This window comes from Jaculus jaculus, chromosome X, assembly GCF_020740685.1.
Source record: "Jaculus jaculus isolate mJacJac1 chromosome X, mJacJac1.mat.Y.cur, whole genome shotgun sequence".
In the NCBI taxonomy this organism is placed as follows: Eukaryota; Metazoa; Chordata; class Mammalia; order Rodentia; family Dipodidae; genus Jaculus; species Jaculus jaculus.
In genome coordinates, this window is record NC_059125.1 from 60,458,883 (window position 1) to 60,478,723 (window position 19,841).

The window sequence follows — 19,841 nt, forward strand, 5'->3', positions numbered from 1 at the left end:
GGGTGGCCAGCCTCACTTAGATCCCCACTTGGCACCTTGGTTTAGGATATTTGCTCTCTGACTCTACAGTCTACATTTTCAACCATTGGCTCTGGCTGAGGCTCATATCTTGGCCCGTACTCCTTTCCAGAGCCCTGGAATGTCAGCATAGAGTCATGATAAGAGACTCCAGTTGTTTGGCCAGATGACCTAAGTTTGAATCTTGCCTTTTCCACTTCCTGGCTATATATCCTTGGGTGAGTGACTACACTGCTCTTTTTATTTTTTTTTAATATTTATTTATTTACAAGCACAGCGAGAGACACACACACAGAGAATTGATGTGCCAGCCAGGGCCTCCAACTACCGCAAACAAACTCAAGATGCATGCGCCACTTTGTGCATCTGGCTTTACATGGGTATTAGGGAATTGAAACCCAGTTGTTAGGTGTCACAAGCAAGTGCCTTAACCATTAAGCAATCTCTCCAGCCAGTTTTTAAAATTTTTTATGTATTTATTAGAGACAGAGGGAAGGAGGGAGAGAGATGTGAGAAAGAGAGAGAATGTGTGCACCAGGGTCACTAGCCATTACAAACGAACTCCAGACGCATGTACCATCTTGTACATCTGGCTTATGTGAGACCTGGAGAATCGAACCTGGGTCCTTAGGCTTTGCAGGCAAATGCCTTTACTGCTAATCCATCTTTCCAGCCCCTCTTTTTTTAAAAAAAATTCATTGTGAACTTATGAACATGTTGCATATTGGTCATATTCTGATTGGGTTATATGCTTATGTTCTCTCTCCTCTGCCCCATTCTACTGAGGGGATTATAGGTATTCTCTCAGAGCACAATGCAGGCAGAGAGAGGTCAAAGACAAAGACCACAGAAATAGAAAGGAGGTGTGTATGTTTATATAGTCAGGTATCTGTATAGATAACTGAAACATGAGACAATGTGGGTATTCTAAGTTCCACCAGGGCAGAACCTAGGCTTGATCAATGAAGAACAAGCACTTGTATGTGAATGTGGACATGTGTGAGAGACTACTAGGGGAACTGGAAAATATGTGTGTGGTACACAAAGCATGTGTGAACGGGTGCAAACTTGTGTGACTGGGAGTTAAATTGTCTCTGTGGGAGGCTCTGTGGAAGAATAAGAGTTTCCACTTAGTAAGCACTGTAGTAGACCAGGTGTGATGCTGAGTCCTTTATACATCTTATCTCATTCAACCCTCACAGGGGTATAGAAGAAGGGATGATCTTCAGATCGCAGAACAGTAGCAGAGACCCACAGAGATAAAATTACTTGCCCAAGGAGACAGAGCTCAGCCTTCTAAGTCTCCTATGGATTTGGGCAACTGGGCCTGAAAGGACACCTCTGTAGCTCCAGTCAGGAGGTGGGGGTTTTGCCCCATGCCTGAGGTTTTCTATAGCAGCCAGATATTTTCTATACCCCTGGGCTGAAGAGGTCCTACAATCCTGTGGACATGGCTTGGTTGGGCTCCCAGTACCAGCCCAGCTCAAGGGAGAGCATAAAGCCACAGCTCAAGAAATGTGAGAGGGGGCTGGAGAGATGGCTTAGCAGTTAAGCGCTTGCCTGTGAAGCCTAAGGACCCCGGTTCGAGGCTCGGTTCCCCAGGTCCCACGTTAGCCAGATGCACAAGGGGGCGCACGTGTCTGGAGTTCGTTTGCAGAGCCTGGAAGCCCTGGCACGCCCATTCTCTCTCTCCCTCTATCTGTCTTTCTCTCTGTGTCTGTCGCTCTCAAATAAATAAATAAGTAAATAAATAAATAATATATTAAAAAAAAAAGAAATGTGAGAGGACTTGAATCTTGAGTGTGTACTTTGTGTGTGTGGTGACACTCTGACCTGACAGCCTTAAGTTTTGGGTGACAATCAGTAGACTGGGGAGGGTTTGGCTAAGGGAGGGCATCATCTTCCACAAATCCTGACCTCCTCTCAGACTCCCCTGGGGAATAATTTTTCCCTACCTCAGGGGTCTGAATCACTGCATGTGAGGCCTTACCAGGGTGGGGCAGAAGGTGGGAACTTGTAGTCACTGGTTCTGGCTGTAGCAGGGTGTGGATCTAGTCGTGCTTCTGAGGCCCCTGAAGCTAGTGTGGGCAGGCTGAGGCAGAAAGGCTGGACCATGACCAGAAGTGGCCAGCATGTGGAGCAGGCCTGGACATAAAGAGTCTGTTCCTCATTTCCTCTGATGCCCTCCTTGCCCAAGATTGGCTGTTGGCACACTCAGTAACTGCTTCTGTCTTCCCAGGTTTTCTGAGTTTAGCAGCGAAGCCACATTTCTTCTGTCTCTACCTGGTTTGGAGCTGTCCTCTCCAGGGGCACAGGGCATGTTTTCTGTGAAAGGAAAGAACTGAGGACATTCAGGGGTTGGCAGTAGTGGTCCTGGCTGAAAAGAACTTTGGCCTGAGGCCAAAAGAGATGATCTTTCCCAGATCCACTGAGCGTCTGAGATCTGTGGAGGAAGAGTAGCAGTCTGGCCATTGCAAAAGCTGCTGCTATCAGTACTGTATAGAGGAATGGGCACAGGCTTTGAGGACAGAGGCACCAGGAATCAAATCCTAATTCCCCCAATGACTCTCCATGAATCATTTCTTCCTCCTAACCTTTGGTTTCCCTCTTAAATAAAACATGGATTGTGGAACTAGTCTCAAAAGTCTGTGAAAGGAGAAAAACATCTAACGTGACTCTTGACATATAAGGCTGTTTTCTACATTCAGGTTTCAATGTCCTCCAGATGTGCATGCCCCTCAGATGGCTGTTGGTGTGCCTTCCTATCTTGTTATCTCTCCTTACTCTGTGTTAGGACTAGTTCCGGGTCCAGTTGGGAGTGGAGGGACCCTAGACTATCAATTCAATGCCAGCCCATGTTTTAGGATCCCCATTTCAGAAGGTAGAAGGGTTCTGCTCTTTCATTTTCTCCCACATAAATGTCCTACTACAGGTCCTAACATCATTAGATGGTGCAGTGAGAAACGTCATAGCTCAGTCTCCCATTAAGTGAGATAATGGACATAAAACTGCATACAAATGGTAAAGCACTTGAAGAATGATGTTCACCCAATTATCTCCATAGAGAAGCAGCAGGGAGGGTTGGGAATTTAGAGTCCTTGCCTATCAAAGCATGAGGCCCTAGGTTAGCTCCCCAACACAAAAAGGGAAGGAGAGGAGGGGAGGAAGAGAAGGGAGGAGAGAAGGAAGAGGAAGAGGATGACATCACCATCAGTAGCAATGGAGAGTCTTTCTATCCTGGTAATCTCAAAGACAAACTCAAACCAATTTCTTTCTCAAAGTGTTTTCCATCTTTCTCACCCCAGGCTGCGGAGGTTTTTTCTAGTATTATACCTGTCTGCGGTTTTTTCGTGCCTCAAATTCACGTGCCTTGCTCGTGCTCAGAGTAGGAACTCATGGTTTGTCCCAGGCGCCCGCAACGTCTCTGGATGGCCATTAGGGGGAGACATTAGCACGTGGGTACGTAGTCGGGGTCTGAGGAACAAGAGTAGGTCAGACCCAGAGGGTCTGAGCTAGGGGATGGAGCCAAATTGTAGCGAAGAAGCAAGGAGGGGCGGAGAGAATGGGCCAGGGCTGGGAGACAAAGACCCAGATGGTGAGGCTGAGGCCAGGAAAGGCTGGAGTCCGAAATCTCAGGGCCCAGATGCCCACTTTTGCTTTTTCAAAAGGCTCCTGTTCTTGGCCTTTTTCGTTTTTGCCCTGAAGTTCTTTCTGTATAGAGGTGTCATTATCCCCACTAGCCTATCCCAGGGCCGTTGGCACCTTCCGAGAAGTCAGGCCTCTAAATCTGGGCGCTCAGTGGGTCCTATAAGGCTCCCTGTTGAAGATGAGCTCCTCCACATCAGGTCTCTAGACCTAGTACTTTTTCTCTCAAGAATACCACTTTGATGTTCAGTGGAACTGGACAGTGAATGCATTTCCAGGACTGAAGGAAAAATAACTAGAGCTCTATGTGATAATGAACCTTGAACAGGCAGGCTGAACACAGAAGTGGCCATAGAACAAGGACCCCAGGGTTTCTGCGTGTGTGCAGAAAAAAAGAATGGAAACACTGTACTTTCCAGAGGGGCACGGGACAAAACTTGTTTGATCCAGGCCACTGTGCTGGGGTATTGACTGTGAGTGCGGAAAGAGGAGGCCATCAACTCTAGAGAAGCGCCAGCTTCCCACGGGCCGAATGCGCTGGGAACAGGACTAAGCAGAGAACAATCCTAACCACAAGAGCCGCACACTCACATTGGTGCCATCCGGAGCGCGGCGTCCTTAAGAATTCCCGAAGCCCCGCCCCTTCCTGCTCTGGGGGCGTGGTATGGGACAAGGACCCCGTTACGGAGCTTGCTATTGGCTGGGAGGAGCAGGGTTGGCCTTGCGTTCGCCTGAGCAGGAGAGTAGAAAGCTCAGCGGCAGCGGAGGGAATCTATGCGCGCTGGACAGCAGTGGGAGGTGTGTGAGACTAACGCTGTCTGCAGACCCTCTATCGTCGGGGAGCAAGGATTTAGCTACGGGGCTGCCGGGGCTACCCGGCCGAGGCTTCAGAGGCGCAAACTCATGGGACTGATTTATTCGGCAGGGTCGCCTCGGTCTTTTAAGTACATTGAGCTGGGCCCGCGTTGAAGTAGAAGCTGTCGGGGGGGCGCGCAGCCCGGAGTCCCAGTGTGGCCCGAAGGAACGGAGCCCGTACCAGGGCGACCCAGTCGGGAGCCTGGGGGCCGAGCTTGGATTGTGGGGAGATCCCCCACTTCTTCCCAGGGCCGTCAATCCCAGGGCGGTCGAGGCGTCGGAGCAGCCACAGAGTACTCCGCGGGGAGACCCCGTCGGGGAGAAGGCGCACAGTCCCAAACAGTCTCCGGGAGCCCAGCGGAACCAGGGGAAATCACCCGGGGGCGCCGAGCCCCCGTCACGCCTCGTGTGGCGGAGAGGCTAGGGGAACGAGCCTTCGGAGGCCGCAGCCCATGCCCGGGTTGGGGGCGCCTGCCCAGTGAGTCCTCCTGGCCAGCGGGGCGAAGGAGGGCGACACCGAAGCCGGCGGGAGGCGAATACTTCAAGGCCGGCGGCAGCGGAGGATGGGCGCCTGAGTGGCTCCGAGCACAGCGCGGCACGAGAAGGCGAGGCGAGCTTTGCTGAGGAGGCTCCCGGGGATCCCGAAGTGTATCCTGCCCCCGGGAAGATGGCCCGGCCTGGGCAGCGTTGGCTCAGCAAGTGGCTTGTGGCGATGGTCGTGTTGACGCTTTGCCGGCTTGCCACGCCGCTGGCCAAGAACCTGGAGCCTGTGTCCTGGAGCTCCCTCAACCCCAAGTGAGTAACTTATCTGCTCCTGTCCCTTGGGGGTGGGAGACACTTCTTCGGGGTGTGGTTGTGCGCCCCCAAGTGCGTGTGGGGAGGTGTCCGGAGGAGATGCGGTGCCCCATTTTGTCGCTGGCTTTTTCTCTAGTGTTTTCTTGCGGGCAGGCGGGGTAGGGTGCGGCGGAGTGGGGTGGGGGCACTTGGCCGGATTGTGACCCTTAAGCTTCCCAGCCCTTGCCTCCGCACGTCCCGGATCAAGTCGAGATGGTCGCAACAGAGATAGGATGTCCTAGCTCTTGAGAGCGCACCGGAGAGCTGGGTGGAGGCGAGAAAGCAGCTCGTTTGGGGGCCCCTGGGAACGTGGGGTGGTTTTCGCCCAGAGCGGTTTCAGGGGCGATCTTGACCTGAGCGGGGGACGAGGCCGGAATCCAGGTTCCTTGCTCGCTAAGGTGTTAAGAAGACACTGCGCGGGACCGAGCGCCTGGGGCGGGTGCCAGCGCCTGTATCCCCTTTCTGGCTTCTCCCATTTTCATTTTTCTTTCTCCCTTGTTTCCCTCCCTGGTTTTCCCTTTACCATCTCTTCTTGCCCCCCCTCCCCGTTTCTCCCTGCCTGGGCGGTAGAAAGGCGGGCGCTGCTCCCAGGCTCACAAAGGCAGGCGGCGGGTGGAGAGGGGCGGAGTGGGAGAGGGGTTGTTGTGGGGGGGTTCGATCCAGCGCCCGTCGGGGGTCCAATGGAGTCTGGCAGCAGAGCTTCTTCGAGGGCCAGGCCGAGTAGAGAGTGGTGGCGGAGCCAGCCAGGGAGGTGGGTGGGAAATATTCAATTCCTTCCCTGGCAGGTCCCTTCGGGCCCCCCACTCTATAAGTCACCTAGGTTGGGGGAGCCATTCCTTGAATTTCTCCAAGGGCTTGGGAGAAAATATACAAAGGAGATCCTTTCTTCTCCTTCCCCTCGTAACTCTCCCCTCACCTTCGAACAACACACACCTTTTAGGGCGGTGGCTCAGTGGTTTCTGGGCTGTTGGTCGGGAGTCTCTTGAGCTGTTGTAGTGACCTATGGCCTTTTTTTCGCTCTCTCTTTTGGCATCCAGGACTCAGGTTAGAACACAGGGTCATAGTCTCTCTACCCTGTTTTCTGTCGGTCACGCAGTGTATGCTCAACCCCAGTTAGTTAGAAACTGGGGGCCTTGACTTGCCCCTTCCATGTTCTCAAATTCCTGTTTCTGGAATTTCTTCCTGTCCACTCTTCTGGTTTCTCTGCTAACTTCCAAGGTTCCTGCTTGCCTTGGCCTTTTCTTGGTACCAGGTGTGGTGCATCTCAGTCCTGGAGTGAGAGAGAGAAGGCAGTTTCTTCAGTTCTCTTCTTGGATCCTGTTACTGGTGGACCCAATAGGAGGGTTAGGGTGGAAGGCTCTCGCTGGGGATCTGCAAAATTTTCTCCCCTACCTAGAAAGCAGATTGGGTTGCACTACCTGAACAGCTGGATTCAAAATGGTCTGGGGACCCTAGGCTGCTAAGCCCACGGAGAAACATTGTGAAGTGGCCAGTTCTCTCCCTTTAAGAGTGGAGGGCTGAAATGCTCTTGAGTCAAGAGAGTTGCAATCTGCCTCAGGTTAACCCATCCTAGGGGCTCATGGGAGTGACCTAATTGCTCTCTTAGGTCTCTAACCAGAGATACTATGCAACTCCACTGCTGGAAAAGTGGCCTCCTGCAGAGTTGAGGGTGCTGGGAGAAACAAGATCTGTGGGAGCTTCCCCTTTCATGTGTTCTGAGCCTTTAAGGCTCTGTGGCCGCTTACAAGCGTGGGGGAGGTCTTCTCTGCCTTCCCTTCTGTCCACCTCAAGCTAAGGACCAGCATAAGGTGGGAATGGGGATGACTCTGGTCTCAGTAGAACCTGCCTGGATTCCATCCTGTAATTGACAGATCTAGGGATAGTAAGAACTGATTTTGGTGTCCCCCGATTCCCCCCCCCCAGTTCATCTATGATCAGGGGTCTGGAATGCAGCTGATGTCTTCTTGTGTTGGTATGGGGTGCGGGGCAGGAGGACAGGAGGGAGGCATTGCTCTCAGCTCTGGAGGCTGTCTGTGCCACCGCGCCCAATCCTCAGGCTGCCATAGCTTTGCCAATAAACAGTCTCTGTCTGTCTTCCTCTGTATGTCCTACTCCCTCTATATGCCCTGCTGGAGTTCTCCCTCAGTGGCCACTGTTGTTAGTGTTGTTGCCCTCTCACCCCCTGAGAGAGCAGTGCTCAGCTCCCTCTCAGCTAGGCTCGCCCGCTCTCCCTGTTTCTCATACTCCCTCTTACTCTTAGTCACTCTCTGCCTCTTTTTCTCAAGTCCTTTTGTTTCTCGCACATGCCCGAGCTCTCCCTCGCAGGCTCATTTTCTCTCATCCCTCCCCTCTTCCTCTCCTGGCTTTTGGTCTCTCTCCTTAGCCCTGTCAGGAGCTGGCACCCCTCCCTCAAAAAATCTCCCAGTGCCTATAAACCCTGCTTAATTGCTTCCTCCTTGGGAAAAAAAAAATCAAAATAAAGAAGTGATGGGGTCTGCTTTCAGGTTCCAGGGCACACACAGCCCCAGCCCTGACTGGGAAAGGGAGCCGGAAGGGCCAGATCAAGACTCCTAGCCTATCTCCAAATTGGTGCTGCAGCTTTCTGGGGTGGTAGTCCCTGGGTAATGAGAGCTTCTGCTTCCTGTGCCCCTTATCAGACTTGCCCCAAGAGTGCAAGGTGGGAAGATGGGTTTAATTCTGCTGGGCTTTGGTAGATAACCCGGGTGTATGTGCTGGCCTGGGTTGGAGACTGTGGTCTAAATGGTCCCAGGGCAGCCCCCTCCTTCATGCTCTTCCCTGGAGAGCTTGGGGCAGCCGGTAGGCCTCACACTTGAGTCCTCAGCCAAGTCCAGCTGCTGCAGTTCATTCTCTTGGTCCCATTCCGACCCCTCTCTTTCCCACTCAGGTTCCCCCACCTCCAGGGAGTGGGAATGTGCTTGAGATCACATTACAATTCTTCTTCATATGAGAGTGGGGGTTCAGTTTGGCATCTGGGACCCTTGACTCCAGCATGGGTGGGGCAGCTGCAGACCCCAACCCATGCTTGCCTGCTACAAGCCAAAGTGTTGGTCCCAGCCCCCTCACAGCTGTTCTAATTCACAGTCCTGGGGAGGCCTATTCAAGGGGCTCCTTTCTGGGGTAGCTAGGGACCTGACTCTTCTACTTTGTTTCTGAATGGCCACAGGTGAAGGCCTAAGAGTGATGGAAATGCAACAGTTCCTAAAGTTCCCTATCCCCTGCCTCTGTGTCCCCACTCAGGGCAGCCAGGCAAGGGAAAGAAGGGCCTGTGAGGAAGCTGGGGTGGGGACTGAATCGAAGGTTCCCTTTCTTCCCTCCGGCTCTCCATTGCCTCACTAGCCCAGGTGAATGGAGATGGTTGGGCCTCTGATACCTCTGTGCATCAGTGTTTCCTGGGGTTAGGACTGGGAACAGAGGGCCAGCCAGGAAACTGAATGTTGCCATGGAAACACCAGGTTTGGGGGAGAGTCCACCCTGTGATTATAAGGAGAACCCGAGGTGGGGGTTGCCTGCCAGTGGCTCCTCCTCGTGGGTGTGTTTTTTGTGGTAGTGGTTTGGGGTCGGGGTGCTAGCAGCCAGAAGTATAAGCACTTTTAGCTTGCTACCTCTAAATGATATTGTGGTTGGCATGCTAACTAATAGGCAGGCAACACCTTGCTACTTACAAGGCATTCTCATCTATGATCTCATTGGGTGCTCCCAACAACCCAGTAAGTAGGCATTGGCCCTAATTTCCAGAGAAGAAGGCATATGCCCAGAAAGGGGAAATGAATGACTTGCCTGAGGTCACTTGGTGAGACTCGTCAAAAGGAGCAGAGTTGTGCTATGTGCCATCCTGATGCCTCAGAATCTAGAGGAGAAATTCAAAGTGTAACAAGGTGCCAGCCCCTGGGTTCCCCTTATCTCCTAGGTATGCATGGATCTGTCCTTTTGACTTACGCCATGCCTGTCTGGGGAGAACAGTACTTATAACTTCTATAACTTTCCTAGGCTCGGCTCCGAAGACAGCCTGTTCAAGGGACCTACCATTGCCTGGTACACCCCCACTAGCAGAGCAGTGCCTCTCAGAACCAAGAGTCTCTTCTTAGGGAACCATACTGTGGAAAGAAGGGGAAGGTGTTAAACCCCAGTTTACTAACTAGCTTTGGTCAGGTGGAACAGAGGGAGGACATAGATCCTGTAGGTGGGGAGGGGACTTCCTCTAGGACTCTCCTGGCTTCCCTGCCTCCGACAGAGCTGTGTATGTGCCAGGGCCCAGCTGCTGTTCCTGCCCACCCACGCCTGGGCGGGCACTGCTGGGACACGCCAGGCCTGCTCCTGCTGCCTCAGGGGTTGGGTGGAGCTGGGGGAGTGAAAGAGGAGCCTTTAATTTGGGGGCTCCCCACCCTAGCTGGGATGAGAGCAGACTTGAGCTCTGGCTTGGGGTCTGTCTGTCCTCTAGCAGCCTTGCCACCCCGGGGGAGGGGGCTAGTAGTGGTGGGGTCACCAAATCAAGGCTGTGGCTAGAGTCTTCTACCATCCGTAGACTTGCATGGTTGGGGAACAGGCTCCCCCTTAGATCTCTCTGGCCTCCAGTTGACAGAACCTGATGAAAATGTAGGTGGGAAGGGAGTATAGCTTTTTGGGCATGACTGCCCCAGCTGCAGCCTGCTCCCCCGCTCCCCCTTAGAACACATGCATAGGGGTGGAGAGGGACTCATTTGAACTAAAGGCACTTGAGATGTGTGTGTGGTGGGGGTATTGGTTTCTGATCAGTCCAGGGTCTTGCAGGCTGCTGTCCCCAGATCCTCTGGGTTTTTCATAGCTTAAGATTCCTTTGAGTAGTAATGGTAGCAATTCTAAGTCGAAAGATTTGAGGGGAAGGTCTTGGGCTAGGGAAGAAAGGTAGAAAAGGCTGTAAGACAAGAACTGAAAAAGTTCTGGCTTCTTCCCCTACAGTCCCTTTACTCCTAGGGTGGATCCCTGGGGTCCCAGGGCTATCACAGGCTAGGGAGGGAAAGTCTCAGGTTGCCATGGTGACCTGCTTCAGGCCTCCCTGCTGGGCTATGTCAATCCCCTTATTTTCCAGAAAAGAGCTTTGTATGGAGGTGGCCCCAGGCAGGAAAGCTTGTCTTGATCATGGAGGGAGTAGTGGTTTTTGAAAGATGGCCCCAAAGAGTTTAAGTTAGTGACCTCTACCTCCTCTTCTCCTATCCCCTCCTCTACCGGTAGCCTGGTTAGGAAAAGGGGGGAGATATTGTAGGTTCTCCCTTAAAGTACCAACTAATACTGTATATTGCTTGGGCTTCATTCTCACTGACTACACACTCACCCCTTGAACTTTAACAACTCCTAGACCTAGCTGAAACTCACCCCATAGGAGAAAGTGTGAAAAAGTTACCAGTATGGGGGATCACAGTTGGGGATGTGGGTCTCATTAGGCTCCTTTCCCTTCTACACTTTAGGGGAAGGTAAGTTTCCTTCTGCCAGCTGCTATGCAAATATGCTTATGAATATTTATGAAGCCTGCTGACTGAGGTTGGAGAGACTCTGAGAGGTTTGGGGCCAGTAGTCCTCTCTTTCTCCCCCTTTCCCCCGCTGTGTAGACATCTGTTTTCTCAATCTCAATTCAAAGTAGAACCCCAAGTAGCTAGAAGCCTTGTTCCAGTCTTGGGGCTCTGAAATCTGGGTGGCAATGGGAGACTGCACCAAGGCTGACACATCTCCCTGGTAAGTAAATGGGAGCCTGCCTAATGATTAGAAAGGTGAGCTGGCCTGTCCCCCTTTCCATGCCTCCTTGAGGTGCAACTGTCCATAGGCCAGCCATTGTTGAGGTCCTTTTAGAACCTGAGGGATGTGAGGACATCTCAGTGGGAACACTCCTCTGATCATTCATTCTCTTAGTTTAGCTAAAGTCTCTTAAGTCCTGTTTCAGGCTCTACAATGTTAGTAATTATCTATTTTCCTATCTAGATAGAAGCAGTGTGAGGGATGGAAAGTGAAAAGTGCCTTGGTAATTACAGAAGTTTTGGTGGAACTTGTTGCTTGGGTGCATGGGGTGGGGGGAATCCCCTCTCAAATATTTGTCTGGGCCTTTATGGCATGTTTGCTTGCTTTCTGTGCCCTGTTGTTGAGTTAAAGGCCAAGGGGGAAGGCATCTTGTTCTGGTTTGACATCAAGATAGTGGCTGCTAGCTTGGCAAAACATCATATGGCATGGAAGAAAGGTTGCTTTTCTAAATTTTCTTCATCCACTTAATCAATTCCCACTCCTTGCCTTGTGGATATCAGTCAAGGATACATGTTTGGCATTGTGAAGTCGTCTGCCTAGAGTTCCCAGTTTGCCCTCATTGCTTGCCCCCATGGTCCTCAGCAAATGGGACCAGATGATTGCAGTAACCTATACAATGCAATGGAGGTGAATAACACTCTAAGCTTCATTCTTCTTAGGCCTTCAGCCCTCCATTGTCCTTTCTGCTACCGAGTCTGTCACTAGGGCTATGAAACCCTCACTGCTTGTTATGGCCCTTGAGGCATTTCCATTTGTCCCTAGCTGATCTTTTCCACCTCTTCTGATCCTCTCTATCTACTCTTTCCCATCCAAGCTGGATCAGTCACTGGCCTGGGTTTTGTGTCTCATCCATTGCTGCCCACTATTGCTGTGTGTTGACTTTAAAAAATAATATATATATATATATATATATATATATATATATATATATATATATATATATTTGTGCACGCACGTGTGGGTGCATATGCACATCAGTGTCTCTAGCTGCTGCAAATGAACGCTGGTGTGGCTGAGGAACTCAACCTTGGCTTTGCAAGCAAGCACCATTAACTACTGAGCAATCTCCCTAGCCCCTGTATATTGATTTCTTATCCTTCACCCAGGATACACCTTTATCCTGATCTCTCCATGGAGCCACTTCTGAGCCTGCAGCATTGCAGTCAGACGAGCCATAGCCTTCCTCCTGCTGCCTCCCACCCTGGCTGTCTGAAGCACCATTCTCACCTGTAACCTACAGATAGTCTGGACCTATCTCTGCCTACTATGAGGCCCATTTACTTCTCTAGGCTAAAGCAAGCAGTAAAGTTCATAACTGTAGGGCTGAATCTTCTATTTCCTGTCAAGAAACAAGATTGGGCTCACAGGTACTCGTGTTAGTATCTGTTCTCCTGCCGCTTGGCATACTGCTTGTAAGAAGGATTCAAGCATATTGAGTACCTACACCTATTGTGTGCTAGGTGCTAATCACCCCACCACCATCACCGTTCATGAGAGAAGAAACTGAAGCTGAGAGAGACTGGGAAGCTCATCTAAGGCCACAAAGGTAGTAAGGGCCTAGCTTTGGAATCTGATGCCAAAGCCTTGTGTTTTCTCCATGCTTTTAGTTCTAGCCTGCTCAAGCTCAGAACTCTCCTTTCTTCTGTGCTTAGGCAAGGACAGAAACAAATAGGTGCCTCTGGGCCAGTGCTCAGTTTTGTAGGTTAGACAATGAATCCTAGCTCAAGGCATTTAGTCTTCTCATTTTGGGACCTGTAGTAGTTGGCATGTGGAGGTGAGAGGTAAGAATACAGATAAATGTATGGAGTTCCTAGGACCCTCTCTGTTACATGATCTAGGGGCCTTCATAGGATCCCTTTCCCCATCTCTTTAGTCATTTTGGGAAACAGACTTGGTCAAGTTTGAAGATTTAGGCTCTTATACTAGAGGGGTGGAATAGATCACCAGCAAGACACCTTGGAGCCACCCCTGGCCAGAGATGGGCCATCTAGTCCTGGCTCCATTACCTGTTCCTATCTCATCATCATGCCCAAGATTAGCAAGATGGGGGGAAAGGCCTTGGTCCCAGGCAGGTTGAGCTACCCCAGCCTTGGGCTGGGAGATGCGGGGGTGGTGGTAAAGGCATGTGTGGGCTCGCTTGCTCTCTCTCTCTCTCTCTCTCTCTCTCTCTCTCTCTCTCTGTGTGTGTGTGTGTGCGCGTGCGTGCGCGCGTGTGTGCGTGTGTGTGTGTGTGTGTGTGTGTGTAAGTAGCAGCAGGAGGCCATGAAGGAATGTGAGTGTACTGGGAAGTATGGGGGACAAGGCAGCCTGGGCCTGACACCTTGATACCTGGCCCATCTGGCCACGTCAACCCCCTGCGGAAATGCCACATTAGGACAAAGGGCTCCCCCAGCCAGGTAGTGCCCCACCCTGCCAAGTATTGAAAGCCTGGCAGCCTTGCCTATGGGCCACCCCTTCCACACCCTGCTGGCAGTATGATTCTCTTCCCCACCCCAGCCTGAGATTATTGGAGGAAAGGCATAAGGCTTGCTTACTATCTCTATCCAGTAGACCCAGCCTTGGCCTTGTTGCTCCCTTGGTTCTGGTATGGCCTTGGGCACCCCTAAATTTGAGGCTGACAATCTCTTCTCTTCTGGGCAGGTTCTTGAGTGGGAAGGGCTTGGTGATCTACCCGAAGATTGGAGACAAGCTGGACATCATCTGTCCCCGAGCAGAAGCAGGGCGGCCCTATGAGTACTACAAGCTGTACCTGGTGCGGCCAGAGCAGGCAGCTGCCTGTAGCACCGTGCTTGACCCAAATGTTCTGGTCACCTGCAACAAGCCACAGCAGGAAATCCGCTTTACCATCAAGTTCCAGGAGTTCAGCCCCAACTACATGGGCCTAGAGTTCAAAAAGTACCACGATTACTATATTACCTGTGAGTCCCCCTACCACCTTCCAGCTGGTGCTCTCCCTGTTCTTAGCTGTGCCTTTCTGCAGTAGTGGCAGCTTTTGAATGGTGCCACAAGCCCACCTGCACACAGTTAAGGCCCTGCCTGAGCTGATCCTCTTTGAAGACTTGCATGCTCTCCTCTCAGCTTGGCCTTGGAATTCTGGCCCCAACATTCACCATGCGGCCTGCCGCCAGCTTGCCTCAGCTCCAGGGCATGGGTGGGAAAGGCTTCTAATTCATGTTGCTTTCTCTTTCCTTTCTTGGGACTGGCAGAGTTGGCAGAGTTCTTTGAGATCAACCAGCTGTTCTGCCTTTTCTTGGGAAGCTAAGGCCCCCAGAGGTGAATGGAGCTGGGGGTATAGCTCAATGGTAGAGTGTATACCTAGCATATATGAGGCCCTCGCCTCCTCTCATTCAGGGAGTTGATTGGGAGAGGATTGAGACTTTAACCAGGCTCTCCTGGTCACTCACCTGGAATTTTTTTCCAGTATATGTAGATGTTCCTCTCATGGTGTGATTTCTATTTGTTTTGCCTCTGGGTAACATCTAGTGAGAAGGCACACCCTATTGTTGCCCCTGAGAAAAACAGGTAAAAGTCCTGTTCATGAGGAGTGGTGTTCCTGGTGGAGGGGCTCATTCTTGGCCTGAGGGCCAGGCTCCTCTTCCTTCAGGTTTGGAGGGAGGAAAGTAGAAGGGCTCATAGGTAGGCAGGTATGAGCTGCTTGCCCTACTCCACTTCCACTATTTTTCGTTCTCCCTCAATGATTATGCCAAAAAAGATAAGTGGGAAAATAAGTTTAAAAAATCCTCTAAACTTCTGACTTCTGTCCTCTTCACACAGCAACATCTAATGGGAGCCTAGAGGGCCTAGAGAACCGTGAGGGAGGTGTGTGCCGTACACGCACCATGAAGATTGTCATGAAGGTTGGGCAAGGTGAGTGCCTGGTAGGATATCCATGTTTGTGGCTGGTTGGGGTGTGTTAGAAGTGGGGGGCAGGTGTAGAGGGTTAAAGTAGCTGAGATCTAATTGTCCAGCCACCTTTGGCCCACCCACAATAATTGAGTTCACTCGTGCTGGCATGGTTCCCCCTTTGATTTGTTCTTTCCTTGCCCTCAGATCCCAATGCTGTGACACCTGAGCAGCTGACTACCAGCCGGCCCAGCAAGGAGGCAGACAACACTGTCAAGACGGCCACACAGGGCCCTGGTCGGGGTCCCCAGGGTGACCCTGACGGCAAGCATGGTGAGTGTACGTCAGTGTTTTGCAGGGAGCACATATCATTGTTCACTTACCCCTGAGACCCTATGCCTGAAGAAATGCAGACTGGGTCTAGCCAGAGCCCCACCAGGTGTCTAGTGAACGTGGGGGACAGCAAGAACAGAACCTAGGCAGCTTCTTCAGCTCCATGGGGCCCTTGTTTGCCTCCATCAGTGTTCTCTGCGTCATCTCTCTCTAACTGACCGTTGCTTCCCTTGCCCTTCCTCAGAGACTGTGAACCAGGAAGAGAAGAGTGGCCCAGGTGCAAACGGGGGTGGCAGCGGCGACTCCGACAGCTTCTTCAACTCCAAGGTTGCATTGTTTGCGGCAGTTGGTGCTGGCTGTGTCATCTTTCTGCTCATCATCATCTTCCTGACAGTTCTACTACTCAAGCTGCGCAAGCGACACCGCAAGCACACACAACAACGGGCGGCTGCCCTCTCACTCAGCACCCTGGCCAGCCCCAAAGGGGGTAGTGGCACAGCAGGCACCGAGCCTAGTGACATCATCATCCCCTTACGGACTACAGAGAACAACTACTGCCCCCACTATGAGAAGGTGAGTGGGGACTACGGGCACCCCGTCTACATCGTCCAGGAGATGCCACCCCAGAGCCCGGCGAACATCTACTATAAGGTCTGAGGGCCTGGCAAGGCCTCAGGCCCCAAGAGACACATGGCCTGGACCGGCTTCTCTTTTCTCCCCCACAACCCTCCCCTTGCCAGCTGTGCCCACCTTTGTATTTAGTTTTGTAGTTTCTTGGCTTTTATAATTCCCCTTTTTCCTGCCCCCTGGGCTTCGGAGGGGGGTGCTTGTGCCCCAATCCCCATGCTCTTGTGCCTTCCCCCTCTGGCCAGTCCTCTGGGCTCTGTGGGGGCGCCCTTTCTTGGAGGGCAGAGTTGGACACTGATGGACAGCAGGCAGGGAGAAAGCCCCCTGGCCCTGTCCCCTTCTCTCCCCCTTTCCCCCTTCCCAGGACTGCTTGTCCACTATCATCACTGTTTTTAATGCTTTTTGTGTTCATTTTTTTTAGCTGTCAACTCACTTTCATCTGTTTTTTGAAGAAAAATGGAAAAATGTACAAGGCAGCCCCTCCCCAGGCTTTCTGAGCCTTGCCTGACCCAGTATAAGAGGGCCTGGGGCAGGACATGGCCAGCCAGGAAGCATAAGATGGCATTTCTTTTATAGATTCCTTAATATTTCAGGGGGTGGGAGAGGGCAGGCTAGGGCTGTTCCTACCCATGAGGGAAGAGGAGAGTGCTACTGGGCAAGGTGGCCCCCACCCTCCCTTCCTGATCCTCATAATACAAAGCTTGATCCTGGCAGTGGGGTAGTGACTGCCACCCTTCCACCAAAAAATTCCCTTCCTTGTGGGATTCTTGGGCATCTCCTGCCTCCCTCACTCTCACGGTAATTAATGTCTTAATTGGCTGTTGCCTGGGGAACAGGAGAGCTGCTGCAGGCAGATGACCTCATGGGGGGTGGAGGGAGGTGAGGTGCCCAGGTGGCTATTTGCCCTGCAGAGCTGGGAGTTTCCCCCCCACCACCACCACCCTCTTCTCTCTTCACCTTTGGCATCCTTTGGCCTGGTGGGGAAATAGAGGTCTAAGGTGGAGACCTAAGCGGGTACAAAGCCAAGTGGCCTGCTTCTTTTCTGGGCTCTAGTACAAGTGGGCACCCCCCCTTCCCACCCAACTTGGCTCCCACTGGTCTCCTTAGTCTTGGGCTGGGGCCTGGAAAGAGGAAGAGGCTGCTTGCTCGGGGCTGGGCCAGCCTGCAGTGCACTTTGACCCTAGCTCCTTGCCAGCACGGCTGCTAACAGACTGCCACTCAAGTGCGCCTTGCAGGCACTTCCAGAGCTGCTGCCATAGAAGGAGCTGGGCCTTACACCATCCACCTCCACACTGCCTCCTGGCCAGCTGCCCACCCCAGTGCCAGGTGGGAGAGGGAGCAGAACAGCCAGCCCCTTCCAGGTGGCAGTCGGAAGGGTTTTATGTTTTTGTTTCTGTTGCCATTTGTGTAAATACTAGTCTTTTTTGGAAGAAATAATGTAAAGATGTTTGTATAAACTCTGAATTATTTTCTTGTTGCTTTTTTCTTAGAAAAAATGAGAACTAAAAAAAAAAAAATTAACCACATGGAGAAACGAGTGTAAAATGGTGTCATGATATTGGGCATTGAAGTGTGAAAGTGCGTGTGCATGTGTGTCTGTGCATTCCTGTGCCTGCACTGTGGATGATCAGGGCAGGTAGAGGAGAGAGGTGGCTGCTCTTGTAGAGCAAGATATTTTATGTTCCCATGCTCCTTCTATGCCCTCCACCCCCTTACACACACACACCTTTTCCATCTTGACATCTGTGGCAAAAGCCATAGGTGCCTTTCCCAGTTTGGCACTAGGCTCAGACAGAAAGGATTTATGGGGAAGAGGTGCTCCCACTAGGACCTGGGTATGTCCATAGGCACTGATATCATCTGGCTGGGGCTTGATCTGGGACCTGCTGGAAGGCCCAACTATGCCTTACCTCAAGACTCCTGGAGAGTAGATAAGAACAGCTTCCCAGGAGTTGAGCCACACTGTGCCCACTGAAGTGCCAGGATAGCTTAAGATCACCCAGTTCACCTCTCTCAGCCAGAATAGTTTTCCTTTTCCTGTCTTCCCAGTTGGGCCAGAGGTACCACCATAGCATACTTGGGGCGGGGGCTCTGGATGACAGTGGAAGCCCTGAAGGTAAAGCAGCTCTGAGTGCCCAGGATCCCTCCCACAGACAGATGAGTAACTTGCTCGGGTCAGAGAGTATGGTGAGATCCTTGAACAGGGTTTGGCCTCCATCCCACTGAGAGGTGCAGACTGGAAGAGCCTGGGGACTTCCTGATCCAGCCGGGAGCAGCATGCAGGTCTTATTGGGAGACTGTGGCTATGGCTAAGACAGATGTCAGGGGAGGAGGACAACTGAGATCCCAGCAGTTAAAAATGGGTAAGGAGGAGATAAGAGGAAAGGGGCAGGAGGAAGGAAGGGGAGGGTGAGTTAGGGATCCTGAACAGGAAGCCCAACAGGACAGGCTAGAAGTAGGCAGGGCTCAGAGGGAAATGGGGAGCACATGGAAAAGGGAGGGGGAGGAGGACCGTGGGACTTGCCCAGGGAGGGAAAAGGGGCTGGGCTAGAGCAGGGCTGGGCCAGCCTGAGGTGCTGCTGGAGCCAGCTGGGGCAGAGGCTGTTTATTTGGTTTCTCATTAACCAAAGGAAGTTCCTAGATCAGATGTAGCTGCTGCTACTTGACTGCATGCCTAGAGTGGGGCCCTGCCTGGGCCAGGGGTCTCTGACCAGGGCTGGCTCAGACCAGATTAGTCTCTAGCCTTGGGTGAGCCTTCCTGTACTTCCCAACACTGGGGCAGAGTATCCTTCATCAGGACTCTACCTACCACTTTTGTCAAATACATAAACATTCTTGGGAGCCATAGAAAATGCCCTATAAGGGTGGTAGGTAGGGATTGCTTACCTCATAATTGAGGCAAAGGAACTGTGACCCTGTAAAGTGCTATAGCTTGTCCAAGAATGCACATAATGCAAGTGGGCACTAGGAGTCAAGCCCAAGCCTTTATTTATATTATGAATGAATAGGATAAGTTCCCTGAGAGAAGTATGTGACTCTCCTCCTTTGCACTTCCCCAGTTACCTGTATCTTCCTTGAAGAACTGCAGTCCTTCCCACTCCCATTCTCTTCCTCTGTCTGGGTCAAGGAAGGACTGGGTCTACCTAGCTAGAGTCAGGGGGAGTAGGGACCTTGAGCAGCCCCACCCTCTACTCTCCTTCCTGTCCCAGCTGGGCCCAGGCTCCTGGTGAGTCAGGGATGGAGGATGCTTCCCAGGTGAGGGTGGGGCTCCCTGTCTTAAGTGGAGCCTGGTTCACCTGTGAAGCCAAACTGAGCAGGTACTACCCAGGCCTCAGTTTCCCTGAAGGGAAAGGCTGTGTAGAACTGGAAGGCCAGAGTTGTTGTGACCTTGTTTACATACAGTTTTTAAGTTCCCAGGAGGCATTTCCAAGGCTTGAGGGATGTGAATGGCCTGGCACATTCTAGGCAGGGGTATAAAAATGGGACAAAGAACCCAAGGAGCATCAAGCCCCTAGGGCCATCCTAGGGCCTGGCCAATCAAGTGGCCTTCCAGCAACCTGGCATCAATCACTCAGAAATCCAGCCCACTAGCCTGCCTGGCCACTGACACCCTGGCTGGGTCAGCCCCAACCTGCCTACGGACCCACCTCACCCATCTCCTGCTGGCCTCCTGTATAGCTGCCCATCAGATCTGGGGGTTCTGGGATCCCAGCTGGTGTTTCTTATGTTGGCTCCCCAACATTTGGAAGATGGCTGGGGGGGAGCCAGCCCCAACCCAAGACAGGGATCACAGAGCCCAGAATGAGAGCTATTGTAGGGCATGAGAGAGATGATAATTGTAGGTTCTGTTTCTAATGGCTACTTACCCCGCTGGCAGAGAAAAAGGAAAGACAGAAATC

The 19,841-nt window shown here is 52.0% G+C and overlaps 1 protein-coding gene across 1 annotated transcript; it reads left to right on the forward strand.

Moving 5' to 3' along the window:
- Nucleotides 1-4,401: 4,401 nt before the first annotated feature.
- On the forward strand, nt 4,402-17,411 carry Efnb1 (ephrin B1). Its single transcript, XM_004660999.3, has 5 exons — nt 4,402-5,313; nt 13,780-14,057; nt 14,914-15,006; nt 15,190-15,315; nt 15,560-17,411. Exons 1-5 carry the CDS (start codon nt 5,186-5,188, stop codon nt 15,970-15,972), a joined length of 1,038 nt encoding a protein of 345 aa, XP_004661056.1. The 5' UTR covers nt 4,402-5,185; the 3' UTR covers nt 15,973-17,411.
- Nucleotides 17,412-19,841: the final 2,430 nt, after the last annotated feature.

What these genes read in the sequence shown, in the direction of transcription:
- Efnb1 (XM_004660999.3), top strand. Translation starts at nt 5,186, where the DNA reads ATGGCCCGGCCTGGGCAGCGTTGGCTCAGCAAGTGGCTTGTGGCGATG. An exon ending in TGGAGCTCCCTCAACCCCAA is followed by an intron (nt 5,314 to 13,779) that starts GTGAGTAACTTA and finishes TCTTCTGGGCAG; the next exon opens with GTTCTTGAGTGGGAAGGGCT. An exon ending in TGTCATGAAGGTTGGGCAAG is followed by an intron (nt 15,007 to 15,189) that starts GTGAGTGCCTGG and finishes CCTTGCCCTCAG; the next exon opens with ATCCCAATGCTGTGACACCT.